Source organism: Tenrec ecaudatus, chromosome Y (genome assembly GCF_050624435.1).
Source record: "Tenrec ecaudatus isolate mTenEca1 chromosome Y, mTenEca1.hap1, whole genome shotgun sequence".
In the NCBI taxonomy this organism is placed as follows: Eukaryota; Metazoa; Chordata; class Mammalia; order Afrosoricida; family Tenrecidae; genus Tenrec; species Tenrec ecaudatus.
In genome coordinates, this window is record NC_134549.1 from 2,343,791 (window position 1) to 2,361,464 (window position 17,674).

A 17,674-nucleotide genomic window follows, 5' to 3' on the forward strand; every position below is an offset into this window, starting at 1 on the left:
ACAACTGGACATCATATTCTGTCATTTTGAGACGCACAAAATTCTAGTTCACACCAGAAGGATCCAATTTGGAAAACACACTAAGCAAATTGGGCTCTACCCTGTAGAAAATTTAGTGAACTGACAATACTCTAGGATTTAAGACTGAAATGCCCCGAGAAGTAGATGACTGCTATTCCAAGGTTATGGAATTGGTGATCATTGGACTTTGATTCAAATCTCTTGGTTTGAGTGAAGGTGCCCAGCGATGCCCAGGACTACCACACACTTTAATATTCTTCTCTTTGATTTTCTTAGGACACTGGCTTGCCTTGTAGGCCTCTGTGAATGTTAGTGAAAGTTTCGCCTTATGCTTAATCTCACTGTTCATGGAAACAGCACCCAGTCACTTGCACTCTTACTTTGTACCATACTGCATGTATTTTGGTCTGAGAAGCTGGCTTATGCATATGTAATTTTCTTTTCTCAATTATGCTTTAAATTATAGATCACTGGCAAAAATAATGCTAGTAGTAGAATTATCTTATACACCATTTGGATTATTTATAATGTTATGAATCATAAAATGATGATCTCACTAGAGCCAAACTAAAACATATATAAATCATATGTGTGTACATATATATGAATGGATTGGGGCTCACACTTAATTGTAACCTGAATCTAAGAACAATCTGTTCTTGTGACAGAGCCCAACTTGATACCTTCGTGATGAGATCACTGAAGAGATGGGTGCTACAGTAGAGGATGGTGTACAGCTAACAGAATGAACAGCATCTGGGGGCTTAAAACAAGCAGCTATCAAGTTGAAGCGTCAACTAACTTCATGCAAATGAACCTCAACAGCCTATGTAATTCAAACAGGTGGTGGTGGGAAGCAGTTCAGAGATTAAATCTGAATATTGAGTTTTCAGTAGGCTATAGAAGCCCAGGATCTTTTGTAGGATCCACACATTGATTATGTTTCTGCTGAATCCAACTCTCATCATAGTTCTGAGATGTTAACAGTCTTGCTTTTAGAGAGAACATTGTAAAGATTAAAGAGCAATCTGTAACATGGTATTATGAAAGTATGTTAAATTAATAGCCTTCATCTTCAGTCATGCTGGCACTCTCTCATTAACCTGGCATAAGTACAGAAAGGGGGGAAATCAAATTTTTCAAACCGAGAAAAACTAAAGATTGGAAATTTTTTTGTTAAATTCCATAAATCATGCTACAAGTGACCATAATAATATTAAATATTTCCTGGTCTTCACCAATGTTTATGATCAATTTTGTGTCAGATCACTTACGAACTATAGAAACCATATACAAACCATACAAACTTACAAATCCACACAAACTGTAACAAATATGTATACACCCAATTAAAGACCCTCAAAATAATCAGTAAAATGCTCCCAGATTTATAAAAAGAAATAGACACCTTGACAACAATAGGAGAAGCGATACGAATCGCCAGGAAATGTTGAAAGGCAGAAAGGAAAGGCAGAAAATAAAGAAAGAAACTTTATAAAGATGAAAAAGAGTTCTCCAATTCACTGACCAAGGAGACTGAGTGATAATACATTTTGACATGTTTCCAGAACTAATTGAGATTGTTGAGCAACATTGTGAAGACACTAAATGCACAACAGTAAACTTTGTTACGTATGTTAGCCCAATGAGAGACCGTTAGAAGTAAGCATAAAACTAAGCCTAAAGGTTGTTGAAAGTACCCCTTCTTCCTTTTTTGGGTGAGAAGCTCTCCTCTCTTCTGAAGCCCTGTGCTTTCTGTGGCAAACTGTCTTTGGCAGAGGATAACCAAGATAAATTCTCAGTTATTAGTCAAATAACAACATATGGGCTGGGAAAAAATGAGTGTTGTTCAAATGGCCATGTTTTCAACTTCTCCTTAACACATCCATTACCGCTGACCAAAATAATAATAACAATAATAATAAATCTTATTTTTATAAAGAAAGGAAATAGATGTTATACACATGGATATCTTCTTGGCCTTTCTATAATTTTTTATTTCTTATATAAGGTCAGAGATGTTCCAAAGAAATCATGCTTTTAAATGGATAAAAATCAAACTACTGCATGGATTTTTGACTCACAGCAACTCTATGTAGGGTTTCTAACACATAAACTTTATAGGTTCAAACAGCCACATCTCTCTCCTGCAACACTGCTTGTGTTTTCAGCTGCTGACCTTGGAGTCAGCAACTTGACATCTAACCCACAGCATCATCAGGTTTTCTTTAGATAGGCAAAGAAACCAAGAAATCTATGAACTGATACAGTGACATTAAGTAATACCTTTATGTAATCACTCCAGGGTTGAAGAAGAATTTGCACTTCATATCCTACCCTCTTACACAACTGGTACAGTAGAGACAAATCTTGAATTCTGTTCTCATCAAGAAGATGACTTAAGCCTGTAAATTAGAAACATAAGGGAGTTCAGGAAGATGGCCGACAGGGACACCCGCATACTCTGAGAGCTCCTCCAAACAAAGCGGGATTGGCGACCAGGTAGCTGAATAGTAAGAGTCTGGTGAGTGAAATATCCCCCTGGGACAGCACCCCAGTCCCACCCCACGTATTTGTCCTGAGCAGGGGTCTAGGTGAAAGAGGACCGGACTCGTGGGACATCTCTGGTCACTAAGCTGCCGTGAGCTCACTGGCGACCGGCCTAGGCTCCATCCCCAAACCGGACGCCAGCCCAGAGCCGCTTGCCTGCCCTGCCTAGACAGGCGCAGCAGGTCACGCTCCCCTGCACCACCGGCCCACTCGCGGATCCCCACTGGGAGAGAAGCTTTCTTCTCCCGCGGTTCCCCTCTCCCCGCAGGACAGCCATCTGCCCTCGGGCCCGCGTCCCTACCTCCATTCATCCAAGCTCCGGGGAGCGGACCCGCGGGTTGTCTGGCGACCCCCATGGGGGACCAACCACCCGCACCACTGCCGCGGACCTCTCCACCTGCCCTCCGTGCGCCGGCCTCCCACCCCCGCCCGCCCCTGCCCGCCCCCGCCCGCCCCTGGCAGCCTAGCGCCAGCTCCACTCCTGGCCGGAACCCTGCACTGAGCACTTCCCGCCGACGGGAGCCATAGCCCAACCCTCGCCTGTCCCGGACCCTGAACTTCCGCGGAGCGCCGCGGGCCGCGCTGCTGAGTCTGCCTGCCAAGGGTCCCTCCCTGCGCAAGGCACAAGAGTAGGTGCCCTCCCCAGGGTGCTGCAGGGACCCCGGCGGCCGCGACTCTGAGCCTGAGCGAAGGAAAGAAGGGCGCCATTGCCCCCTGTGGTTTCGCGCCAAGCCTCCTTTGCTGGCGCCATTACCCCCTGTGGTTTCACGCCAAGCCACTACGGTCAGCAGGGTTCTGAGCTCAGAGTGGGGCGGAGAGCGAACACCATTGTTCCCTGCAGTGTCGCGCCGCTGTCTGAGGGGCCTCCCCGCGCCTGACACAGCCCAGGCAGATCAAACATTCCACCTGCAGTGGAGCCTGGGACTCGGCTTTGCAGTCCCTGAGAAGCCGTCGGTGAGCTCCAGCCAGCACTCACCACCTGGGGGCCCTGTGGGGTCCCCAGTGCCAGCCCTAAGCCTGCCGCAGCCCGCCCCAGCCACCCCAGGAGACAGCACAGTGGCCTGAGCCTCCACACAATAAGGTTACTCCTGTCTCCCAGAAGCATGGGGCCTATGAAAGGATCAAGGAAAAATCAACAGACCACATCACTCCCAACAAAAAAATCAGAGAAACGAGGTACTTTAACAGACCTAACGTCACTCATAGAAGAAACAGATATAGATCAGCCACAAAAGGAAATCTTCAGAACTCTGCTTGCAGTAATACAGGAGCTAAGAGAAGCAAACCAAAATAAGGATGCAACGATAGAGGGGATGAAATGCACAATAGAGGGGATGAAGTCCACAATAGAGGGGATGAATACTATCCACCAAAAGGAACTGCAGAAACTAACAGAGGAGGTAGCAGAGGCCACACAAAAGGTAACAGAAGCTATATCTAGGCTTGTGGAGGCTGAGAACCATGTCAGTGAACTCGAGAACGCTCAAACCAAACGAAGCAAGCGAGAAAAATAACCAGATAGGAAAATTAAAGAAACAGAAGACAGCCTGAGATCAATGACAGATGCTATGAAGAGGAATAATATTCGAATAATCGGTCTACCGGAACACAACATAACACACAAATCGACTGCCAAGATAGCAAAGGAATTTCTGGAAGAAAATTTCCCCAACCTAACAAAGGAGAATCCGACTCTCATACAGGAAGCAGAGAGGACGCCGGCTAAGCTAAACACCAAGAAGAACACGCCAAGACATATAATTGTAAAATTATCCAACTTAGAGGAAAAAGAGAAAATTCTACGAGCATCAAGAGAAAGGAAGACAGTCACATACAAAGGAGCGCAGGTAAGAATATGCTCAGACTTATCAACAGAAACCATGAAGAGGAGGAGAGAATGGAGCAACATCTTCCAAAAACTGAAAGATAAAAATGCCTCCCCCAGAATCCTATACCCTGCCAAGTTATCCATTAAGATAGAGGGTAAGATAAGGGTCTTCCAGGACAAGGAAGAACTCAAAATATATACTGCAAGTCACCCGACCCTGCAGAACATACTGGCTGACTCACTATGGCCAGAGATCAAGCTCCAACTAGAACAACCAGGAGACCACCATATAGCCCATCTCCATCTAGAAGCCAACATGCCAGCAACACATACCAGGACAACAAGGTCTCAGATGGAAAAGAGGACAGGATAGAAACCCTCCACTCAAACGCAGTAAACTGATATGAAGGAAGATAGGCAAAGACCCAAAACACAAAACAGAATATGGCAACCATGAAGCCAGAGATTGTAATAATCACTCTGAATACAAATGGGCTCAATTCATATGTTAAAAGAAAGAGGCTGGAGGATTGGATTAGAAAACATAACCCATCAATCTGCTGCCTGCAAGAGACACCCCTTAAGCGAGCAGACAAGCATATGCTGAGAATAAAGGGCTGGCAGAAAGTTTACCAAGCAAATGGTAACTCCAAGAAGGCAGGAGTGGCTATCTTAATCTCCGACAAAATGGATCTCAAGATCCAAAACATAAAAAGAAACAAAGAGGGACATTACATAATGCTCAAAGGCTCAGTAAACCAAGAAGCACTTAGCATACTGAATATTTACGCACCTAATAATGGCGCGGCAAATTTCGTCAAAAAAACCATTAAAAAATGACAGAAGAAATCACGGAAACAACAATAATAGTGGGGGACTTCAACACTCCACTATCAGAGAAAGACAGGTCACAGGGAAAGAAGCTCAGCAAAGAGGCCAGAGAGCTAAACAATGTAATTAGGCAACAGGGCCTGATAGACATCTATAGAGCTTTTCATCCAAAAGCAAAAGGTTTCACATTCTTCTCCAATCCACACGGATCTTTCTCAAGAATAGATCACATGCTGGGACACAAGGCCAGCCTGAGTAAATTCAAACGCATAGATATTATCCAGACGTCTTTCTCAGACCACCATGCCATAAAACTGGAGAATAATAGGAGGGCACCCAGAAAAGCAAGGGTCACCAATTGGAGAATAAACAACGATCTCCTGCGACATGAATGGGTTAAGGTCCAGATCAGAGAGGATATCAGGAAGTTTCTAGAAACTAATGAGAGTGAGCATACAACATATCAAAACTTGTGGGACACTGCAAAGGCAGTTATCAGAGGTAGCTTGATATCACTGAATGCATACATGAAAAAAGAAGAAAGGCATATGACAGATATGTTAACACAAAACCTCCAACAACTAGAACAGAGTCAACAGAACTACCCCTCCAATAGCAAGAGAAAAGAAATAATAAAAATCAGGGCGGAGTTAAACCAGTGGGAAGACAAAAGAACAATGCAAAGGATTAACGCAACTAGAAGCTGGTTTTATGAACGAATTAATAAAATTGACACTCCCCTGGCAAAGCTTACCAAAGATAGAAAGGAGCAATCATCAATAGCCAGGATGAGGGATGAATCGGGGCAATAACAACAGACCCCAATGAGATAAAAAGGATAATCACAAAGTACTATGAAGGTTTGTATTCTAATGAATTCAGAAACCTGGAAGACATGGATAAATATTTAGAAAAACAATCTATCCCTAGATTATCTGAGACAGAGATCAAGAACCTCAACAAACCCATAGCGAAGGAAGAAATAGAGAGTGTCATCAAAAACCTACCAAGGAAAAAGGCCCCAGGGCCAGATGGCTACACAGCAGAATTTTACCAAACATTCAGGGAAGAGCTGACACCGATCCTCCACAAAGTATTCCATAACATAGAAAAGAACGGCAAGCTCCCAAACTCATTTTACGAAGCCAGCATTACTTTGATACCCAAACAGGGAAAAGACCCCACAAGTGTAGAGAATTATAGACCAATATCTCTAATGAACATAGATGCAAAAATCCTTAACAAAATAATGGCCAATAGAATACAAAGGAACATCAAACATATCATTCACCACGACCAAGTAGGATTCATCCCAGCGATGCAGGGATGGTTTAACATCCGAAAATCCATCAATATCATACACCACATCGAGAAGAAAAAGGATAAAAACCATATGATAATATCCATAGATGCAGAAAAAGCATATGACAATATCCAGCACCCATTCCTAAACAAAACACTCATGAAGATAGGATTGGAAGGTAAGTTCCTCAAGCTCATACAAACTATCTATGAAAGACCAACAGCCAACATCATAGTCAATGGAGAAAAGACAAGAACAATACCACTGAAAAAGGGTACAAGACAAGGATGCCCCCTGTCCCCTCTTCTATTCAATATCGTTTTGGAGGTTCTGGCTAACAACATAAGACAGCGGAAGGACATCAAAGGGATCCAGTTGGGAGAGGAGGAGGTGAAACTATCATTATTTGCAGATGACATGATCCTATACATTGAAGACCCCCAAAACTCCACAGTTGGAATACTTACAGCAATAGAGGAATACGGAAGAGTAGCAGGATACAAGATCAATAAACAGAAGTCGGTAGGGTTTCTATACACATCGGACAGGGCCATGGAAGAGGCGATTAAGAGGGAAGTACCCTTCACAGTAGCCAAGAACAAACTGAAATACCTAGGAATATATTTAACAAAAAATAATAAAGACCTTTATAAGCATAATTATAAAACCCTATTACAGGAAACCAAAAGTGACCTTCACAAATGGATGAAGCTCCCCTGCTCATGGTTAGGTAGGCTGAACATAGTAAAGATGACAGTCTTCCTAAAACACTCTACAAGTTCAATGCTATACCAATCCAATTATCATCAACCTTCTTCAAAGAATTGGAAAAACTGACCACCAACTTCATTTGGAGAGGGAAGAAACCCAGAATTAGCAGAGAACTCCTCAAGAAGAAGGACACAATTGGAGGACTCGCCCTACCTGATTTTAATGCCTACTACACAGCTACAGTGGTCAAAACAGCATGGTACTGGCACAATGATAGACACTGAGACCAGTGGAAAAGAATAGAAAGCCCAGGAGTAAAATCATCAGCATATAGACAACTGATCTTCGACAAGGGTCCCAAAAACGTCAAGTGGGAAGCAGATGCCCTCTTTAATAAGTGGTGCTGGAAACAATGGATATCCACATGTAGAAAGTTGAAACAAGACGTCTACCTCACCCCATGCACAAGAATACACTCAAGGTGGATCACAGATCTAGAAGTCAAACCCCAAACCATCAGGATCATTAAGGAGGGAATCGGGACTAATCTCAGAGCACTGGCCCAGGGGGCACATAGGCTCACTGCAACAGGGAAGGGGACACACACAGGTGATCTGGAAATCGACAAATGGGATCTAATAAGAATAAAACACCTGTGCACCTCGAAAGACTTTGCCAAGAGGGTGACAAGGCAACCCACAGACTGGGAGAAGATTTTTAGTAATGACACGTCAGACAAAGGGCTCATTACTGAAATCTACAACACCATCATGACCTGCAAAAAGAGGAAAACAGTTAACCCCCTAAGGAAGTGGGCAAAAGAAATGAGAAGAACTTTCACTAGAGAGGAGATCAATATGGCCAATAAATATATGAGAAAGTGCTCGAAGTCCCTTGCCATAAGAGAAATGCATATCAAAACAACAATGAGATACCACCTAACACCCCTGAGGCTAGCCCAGATCAGTAAATCAGAGAGCAACAAGTGTTGGAGGGGCTGTGGTGAAGTAGGAACCCTCCTCCACTGCTGGTGGTCGTGCAGATTTGTACAGACACTGTGGAAAGCAATCTGGCGATACCTAAAGAAAATGGAAATTGATCTACCTTATGACCCAGCCATCCCTCTATTGGGCATATACCCGGTTGAAGCAGCAAATAAAACACGACCAGTCATATGCACTCCAATGTTTATTGCAGCAGAATTCACAATAGCAAAGACTTGGAAACAGCCTAAGTTTTCATCAATAGGCGAGTGGATTAGCAAACTTTGGCACATACACACAATGGAGTATTATGCAGCACTGAAAAGCACCGATGAGCACATGAAACACATTATTTCATGGGAAGAGCTGGAAGGAATTATGTTAAGCGAGGTAAGCCAGACCCAAAGGGACAGGTACAACATGAGTCCCCTGAGGTAAGTACAATCAGCGTGACAGAAATAGAAGAATAAACATCCATCCCACAATAAACGGGAGGAAGCATAGATAGTTGGAAGGAGGACAGGTCACACCTAGGGAGGTACATGAGAGCCCAGCATAAAAAAGAAGTAGTGGGGTAGAGAGAGGGAGAACCGGGAGGGGGAGAATCTGAATGGATGGTATGGGGGGGCAGGGTACTAACCCACCCGGGGGAGAGTATCGGTTGTGTCCCCACAGATCTGGAAAATGCATACGGACCCCAACACGACACACCAAACAAGGAGGGCAACGCAAAGTACAGAGGTCTACACAAAGAGGCTGGACGACAAGCCGGCCCAAACCAGAATTAGGCCGACCCCCACACTAGAAGGGAATACCACAGAAAACTAAAATAGATCGTCTGGAGTGGGAAAGGAGCTGACCCACCACACCACATCCAGAAGGAAGCTGAAACAAAAGAAGGAGAAAGGACGTAGTGGAGTACACCTGGGTCCACCAAGCCCAAAGTCGACAGACCAGCTAGAAGGGCCCGTCATACAGAGAGGACCATTCAGCTGACCACACTACGAGATATGACATCCTGCACCAACACATGGCCCTACACGGGACAGCACCTGAGACACAATGGGGGATGGGTGACTGAGCTGACCCCGCCACACTGAGGCAAACACTGGGGGCGTGCAATGGAGCAGTGGAGGAAGCAGAGCAAAGGGAGCCCGAGGGAGTATAAAGGATGGTCTAAAGGCCAACGAAAGGATCTTGAACTACTAGCAATTTTTCTTTTTAATATTTGCTAGCTTTTTGCTTAGTCTTTTTTAATTTGTTTTGTTTTTTACCTTGTAAATTTTGTATGTTAGTGGCTTTTCTGATTATCAGCGTGTCGATGTTGCTTCTCTCAAAGCCATGTTCTTATGGGCCACTTGGGTGCAGTCAAAGTCATATCCATTTGTATGCACATATTACTATGTCAGCAGGTCCACCTAGACAAGATAGGCTGGACAAATAATGAGAGAAGAAAACAACAGGACCAACGGTCCTGGAGGGACATGAGAGCGTGGGAGGTAGGGGAAGGGAGGAGGTGTCGACCAACACAGGAACAAGGGAACAGCGAGTGGTTCAAAACCAGAGGAGGGAGGGGAAGGGAGGACTGGTAGGGAGTGACCAAGAGCAAGGTAACTGAGAGGAATTACTGAAACCAGAATGCAGGCTAAACATGGTAATAGGTCGGGAAGAAAGCGAAAGGAAATAGAGGAAAGGAGTAGGAGACAAAGTGCATACAGAGAACCTAAATACAGACATGTACATATGTAAATATATTTATGTTTATGGGGGCAATAGATTTATATGCATATATTTATAGGTTCAGTAGTAGGGTAGCAGATGGACATTTGGCCTCCTCATGCATAATCCCCCAATACAATAGCACCTCGCCCTGCTAAGCAGCCATTGCAGGATACCCATCTTCCCGACATGATCACTGAAGACAGCCGTGTGTGTAAGCAAATGTGGTGAAGAAAGCTGATGGTGCCCGACTATCCAAAAAAGATATAGCGTCTGGGGTCTTAAAGGCTTGAAGGCAAATAAGCGGCCATCTAGCTCAGAAGCAACAAAGCCCACAGAGAAGAAGCACACGGCCTAAGCGAACACAAGGTGTTGAATGGACCATGTAGCAGATACAAAGGAACAAAAACAATCATTGTGTGATCACCTTCCTCACATAATGGCTGAAGATGAAAGTGTGCATAAGCAAGTGTGGTGAAGAAGGCGGATGGTGCCCGGCTACTGAGAGATATAGCGTCTGGGGACTTAAAGGCTTGAAAGCAAACAAGTGGCCATCTAGCCCAGAAGCAACCGAGCCCACACGGAAGCAGCACACCAACATAGGTGACCATGAAGGACAGAGGAGACCAGGTCTCCAACATCAAAGATGGGGTGGTGGTGAGAATCACATCACCGTGAAAGAGGGGGAGTGCATGATGCGGACCCAATGCCCACCTGTAGAGAGCTGAACACCCCTTCCAGAGGAGTAGTGAGGAGGAGATGGGCCACACAGGGTTCAGTGTGACAACAATGAAACTCAAAACCTTCCTGTAGTTCCTGAACGCTTCCTCCCCTCCCAATCATCATGACCCCAATTCTACCTTGCCTTGCGGACCTGGTTGTACCAGAGGATGTACAGCGGTGCAGTGGGGATCTGGAGGCACAGGGAATCTAGGACAGACGAACCCTTCAACACCAGCGGTGAGAGTGGCGACACCAGGAGGGAAGGGCATGTAGAAAGGGAGAACCGATCTCGGAGATCTATGTGTAACCTCCTCTCTGGGAGATTGTCAAGGGGGAGGCGGGTGAGGGGAGACGCCGGGGAGTGTAAGATAAGATATAATAATTATTTATAAACTATCAAGGGACCAGGGGTAGGATCGGGGAGGGAGGGGGATGGGGGGAAAAAAAGGGAAACCGAGCTGATTCCAGGAACCCAAGTGGAAGGTGAATTATGAGAGTGACGAGTGCAACGAATGTATAAGGGTGCTTTGCTCATTTGATGTATGTACAGATTGTGATAAGAGCCTTATGAGCCCCAATAAAAAGATTTTTTAAAAAATTTTAAAAAAAGAAAATGATTAGGGCAAAGAATGTACGGATGTGCTTTATACAATTGATGTATGTATATGTATATGTATGGATTGTGATAAGAGTTGTATGAGCCCCTAATAAAATGTAAAAATAAATAAATAAATTAATTAATTAATTTTAAAAAAATCAAAGATAGAAAAGTATGCATGTCAAGCAAACATCAACAAAAAAAATGATGAGGGCAAAGAATGTACAGATGTGCTTTATACAATTGCTGTATGTATATGTATGGATTGTGATAAGAGCTGTATGAGCCCCTAATAAAATGTTTTAATTAAAAAAATTTAAAAAAAGAAACATAAAAACATAATTAGCAAATCAACTATTCACCCCAAGTAATATATTAAAATAATTCATTTCAACAAATTTACTATTTAAAATGTTTACATATTTATTCATCATCCAACTGCATGGAAGAAATTCTCTCCTCTAATTACCATGATTAAACATCAAGGGTTTGAATTATGTTACTGATGAAGAATACTGAAAGTATCATGTACTGTTAAAAGAACCAACAAGTCTCTCTCGGAAGAACTACAGTGAGAATGCTCCTTATGAAGGGAGGATGGTGAGAATTCATCTCATGTACTGTGGACACTTTGTCAGGACATACCAGTCCCTAGAGAACATCATTCATACTTCGTAAAGTGGAGGGCAGTGAACAAAAGCAGATGGATTGACACAGTGACTACAACAAGGTACTCCAATTTAATAACAATTGTGAGGATGGTGCAGAACCAAACAGTGTTTTGCTCTGCTGTACAAAGTGTTGCTTATGATTTGTAACCCACTTGACTGTACATAACAACAACATAAATAAGTATTCCACCACTTCTCTGTCAGTTTGTTGAACTGTGTGGCTTGTCTGTTGTTCCTGTTTTATAATCTAACTCTCTGATATTTCAAATACCAGCAGGGTCACTCATGATGGAAAAGTTCAAAAGGACTGGAAACAAAGAGTAAGTGGTACACATCTGAGAAGATTCATCACTGAAAACCTCTGAATAGCAACAGGACATTACTTGATACAATGCTAGAAGATGAGCCCATTTGGTTGGAAGACACTCAACGTGTTATTGGAAATATGTGCCTCCTTGTAATAAAGGCAGTTTTAATGATGCTGACGGGGCAAATCCAACAATAATCTGAGACTAGAATGCCCTTCGTATGAAAATAAGACAATTAAAATAATAAAAAATAAGATGCTAGCTATAGTTTGATTAAAATGTTAACACTATATATTTTTTACCTCCTTTTTGAGCCACTTGAAAATTGTTCCAGTTTTTAATATATTTGGTCTCCTTTTCAATGAGGTATTTGTTTTCTTTTGTCATTGCTGTGCTTATTTGTTTGCTGTTGTTTGTATTTTCCAGTATATTTAATAGAATTTTGCAAGACCAACAACTTGCTCATTGCAAAAACCTTTCAAAAATATAAATGGTGAATATGCACATGAACTTCTCCAGATGGGATACACAAAACCAAACTGAGTACATGTGTGGGGAAAAGACAGTGAAGAAGCTCAATATCAGCACTAAAAGAAGGTCAGGGGCTGATGACTCTACTGTTCATATATAAATTCAGGATGAAGCTCAAGAAAATTAAAACTTGTGCATAGAGCCAAAGTACTGCTTGGAGACTTTCCCACCAGAAATTCCAAAACTTCACAAGAACAAATTTGACACAATTAACTTAAAAAACTCAAATGAATTGTGTGCATGAAATTCAATAATATCATATATGAAGAAAGTAATATAGGCAAGAAGAAATAAAAGGTCCAGGTGGGTCATAAGAGACTCTGGAACTTGCTCTTAACCATACTGTAGCTAACAAATTATGAAATCAAAGAGCTAAACAAATTTTCTAAGGGCAGCGGAAGACAACAAACTAAAATATAATGAATGTGCACAGTCCTCGAGTTAGAAACCAAAAAGGAAAGATATGTTCAGCATACCTGAAACTGAATGAACTCAAGAAAAAATTGAAGACTCAGTTGCAAAACTGAAAGACTGGGTGTGCAAAAATTGAATGATGCAGGAAGCATCCAAAGATAGAAAGAATACAAGAGTCATAGTACGAAATGCCCTAGTCCACATTCCTCTATTCCAGGATTTTACCTATGAGCAAGAACTGGTACTGAATGGTACTGAAGGAAGCTATTCAAGCTGCATTAAATATATTAGCCAAAACTAAGGCTTCAGAAATTGATGTAATACTAATTATAATGTTTCAACAAGCCAATGAAGCACTGGAAATCCTCACTTGTCTATGCCACGAAATTTGAAAGACAGTTCAAAAAAGTGGCCCAACAGAATGCTCAAATTACAGACTATTATTAATAAATTACAGGTAAATTTAGCTGACTATCATCCAATCACAGCTGCAGCAATACACTGACAGGATGCTGCCAGAGGTTCAAGCTGGATTCAGAAGAATGTGTGGAGCAAGGGATATCATTGTTGATGTCAGAAGGGTCTTAGCTGAAAGCAGAGGGCACCAGAAAAATATTTGTGTTTTATTAGCTATGCAAGGACATGCAATTTTGTGAACTGTAACAAGCTTTGGTACCAATGGGTATTCAAGAACCCTATACATAGGGTTATACATAGGTCAAAAGACAACTGTTCAAACAGGAGACAACTGCACAGTTTAAAATCAGAGGGGTGTGTGCAAGCATTGCAATCTCTTACCATATTTATTCAATCTCAAAGATTATATGAAGAGAATGCAGCATCAGCATTGAAGGAAGGCTTATTAACAACTTGTTATTTGAAAATCAAGGATTGTAGCACTCTAAATAAAGTATGGTCCAGTGTAAAGAAAAGCAAAATCCAAGCAGATAACATCCTCATAAACAGTGAAAAGATTGGAGTTGTCAATGACTCCATCTATAATCTAAATGGATCTATAATCAGTCGTTACAGATAAAACAGTCAAGATATCCACTATGTGAGATAAATCTATTGCACAAGAGCTCTTTAAAAGTGTTGAAAAGTCAGGAAGTTACCTTAAATATTCTTATGTGCCACACCCAAGCCACAGTATTTCAGTCACCTTATTAGCTATATGGATGTGAAAACTGGATATTAAATGAGAAAGACTGAAGAAGAATTAATGCATTTATTTTTTTCCTCAATAATAAAGGAAACCTTTATTTCAGATCTTTCTACAAGTTACAAAATCATGAAATTATCAAACACTTTTCTACTCTAGTTTTTAAAACTCATTACACTACATGATTATACCACTAATGTTACAAATATTTGAGAAACATCTGCAAAACAAAATATAGTGACCAAATGCTAAACAAACAAAAAACCCCACAGTATCAAGAAAAAGATCAACAACCAACTCGGATAGAATATCTGTAGAAATAAAGAAAATATTGAAAATTCACACACACACACACACACTTAAGTATATTGTTTTTTCTAATCATATCTTAATATTTACTTTTTAAAAATATATTTTATTGGGCTCAAAAAACTCATCACAATCCATACATACATCAGTTGAGTAAGGCAACCTTATACATTCATTGCCCTCATCATTCTCAAAATTTGCCTTCCAGTTGGTTTCCTGCAATCAGTTCAGTTTCCTTTTGTCTCTTCCCCTCCCTCTCCCTCATTAATCCTTAAAAATTTATAAATTATTATTTTATCTTTATTACACTGCCTGGCATCTCCCTTCACCCACTTTACTGTGCCCGTCTCCCAGAGAAGAGGTTATATGTAGATCCCTGAGATCGGTTCTACCTTTCTACTGCCCCCCTTCCCTCCAGGTATCACCACTCTCATCTGTCCTAGATTCCCTGTGTTTCCAGATCTCAACTATACCACTGTGCATCCTCTGGTCAACCAGCTTTGCAAGGTAGAATTGGGATCATGATAGATGGAGGGGGAAGTGTTTAGGAACTAGAGGAAGGTTGTGAGTTTCATTATTGCTACACTGAACCCTGAGTGACTTGTCTCCTCCCCACTACCCCTCTGCAAGGATGTCCAGTTGTCTACAAATGGTCACTGGGTCCCTATCATGCACTCCCCTCATTCACGATATGATCCCCCCCCCACCTTTGATGCTTGAAACCTGGCCCCCTCAGAGATTTGTACAGTTCCTGTGGAAAGCAACCTGTCAATACTTAAAGAAAGTGGAAATTGATCTACCTTATGACCCAGCCATCCCTCTACTGGGCATATACAAGGTGGAAGCAGCAAATAAAACACTACCAGTGATAAGCGCTCCAAAGTTTATTGCAGCACAATTGCAAAGACTTGGGAACCGCCTAAGTTTCCATTGATGGATGAGTGGATTCGTAAACTTTGGCACATACACACAATGGAGTACTATGCAGCACTGAAAAAGCACAGACAATCACATGAAACACATTGTTTCATGGGAAGAACTGGAAGGAATTATGTTAAGCGAGGTAAGCCAGACTCAAAAGGACAGGTATAGCATGAGTCCCCTGAGGTAAGTACAATCAGCATGCCAGATATAGAATAAACATCTAGCTCCCAATAAATGGGTGGACACATAGATAGTTTGGGAGGGGCGAGGGCGGTGGTAGGCCACACCTAGGGAGGTATGAGAGTTCAACATAAAGAAGGGAAGTGGGGCAGGTGGATGGAGAAGCAGGGTGCGGAGAAACCGAGTGGATGGCATGGGAGAAACAGGGCACTGACCAACCCGGGAAGCATATTGGTTGCGTCCCCACAGAACTGGAACATGCATATGGACCCCAACATGATATGCCAAACCAGGAGGGCACTATAAAGCACCAAGGAATCCACAAAGAGACTGGCCCATACGCCAGCCCCAACCAGAATTAGCCCGACCCCACAATCTAAGGGAGTACCACGGAAAATGAAAATAGGTCATCTGGTGTGGGATAGGAACTGACCTACCACACGACACCCAGAAGGAAGCTGAAGCAAAGGAAGGAGGAAGAACAGAGCAGAGCAGACCTGGGCACCAGCTCAGAGGACAACAGCCCGGCTCGAAGGGCCCAATGTACAGAGAGGATCATATAGCAGGCCCCACAGCGAGATGCAACATCCTGCACTGACCCATGACCCTTCACGGGACAGCAACTGAGACACAGAGGGGGATGTGCGATGGAGCTGACCCCACTACAAAGGCAAAACACTGGGGGTATGCAATGGAGCAGCGGAGGAAGCAGAGCAAGGAAGACCCGAGGGAGTATAAAGGATGGACTTAGGGGTCAGTATGTGCCATCTCATCATACTCGTCCGGACAAAACTTCTAAAGGTCAACAAACAGACCTCGAACTACTAACAGGGTTGTTTTGTTGGGTGTTGTTGCTCTTTTGGTTGGTGTTGGTTCTTTCTCTCTTCTTTTAAATTTTGTATGTTAGTGGCTTTTTGTTTGTTAGTGTGTCAGTGTTTTTGCTGTCCAACGCCATGTTCTTATTGCCACTTTGGTGCTGTCAAAGCCATCCACATTTCAATGTCCATGTCACTATAACTTCAGGTCCACCTAGATAAGATAGGCTGGACAGTGTGAGAAGAAAGTAACTAGACCAACAATCCCGAAGGTACATGAGAGTGTGGGAGGTAGGGCAAGGGAGGAGGTGTTGGCCAATCCAGGGACAAGGGAACAAGAGTGATTCAAAACCAGTGGAGGGAGGGGAAGGAAAGACTGTTAGGGAGTGAACAAGGGAAAGGTAACTGAGGGGAATTACTGAAACCAGAATGAAGGCTCAACATGGTAGTGGGACAGGAGGAAAGCGGAATGAAATAGAGGTAAGGAGTAGGAGGCAAAGGACATAAATAGGAGCCTAAGTAGACATGTACATATGTAAATATATTTATGATTGGGGAAATAGACCTATGTGCATATATTTATAGGTCCAGTAGGTAGGGTAGCAGGTGGACATTGGGCCTCGTGCACACTCCCTCAATACAATAGCACCTTGCTCAGCTAAACAGTTACTCCATGATACCCACCTTCCTGACATCATCGCTGAAGACTGATGTGTGCATAAGCAAATGTGAAGAAAGCTGATGGTGCGTGGCTATCAAAAAGATATAGCGTGTGAGGTCTTAAAGGCTTGAAGGCAAACAAGCGGCCATCTAGCTCAGAAGCAACAAAGCACACAGAGAAGAAGCACACAGCCTAAGTGAACACGAGGTGTTGAAGGGATCAGGTAGCAGACACCAAAAACCAAAAACCATCATTGTGTGAACACCTTCTCCACATAAATGCTGAAGACGAATATGTGCATAAGTAAGTGTGGTGAAGAAGGCTGACAGTGTCCAGCTATTGAAAGATATAGCACCTGGAGACTTAAAGGTTTGAAAGAATTGATTCATTTAAATTATGGACCTGGTGAAAGATAGAGAAGAGAGTGACTGG

The 17,674-nt window shown here is 42.7% G+C and overlaps 1 protein-coding gene across 1 annotated transcript in view; it reads right to left on the bottom strand.

The window, feature by feature from the left end:
• Positions 1–17,674, bottom strand: part of LOC142435629 (cullin-4B-like) — a 170,884-nt gene that overhangs the window by 84,629 nt on the left and 68,581 nt on the right. Inside the window, exon 12 of the mRNA XM_075539849.1 lies at positions 2,308–2,426. Within this exon, the coding sequence (XP_075395964.1) occupies positions 2,308–2,426 (119 nt within the window). The remainder of the gene's footprint in view (positions 1–2,307; positions 2,427–17,674) is intronic.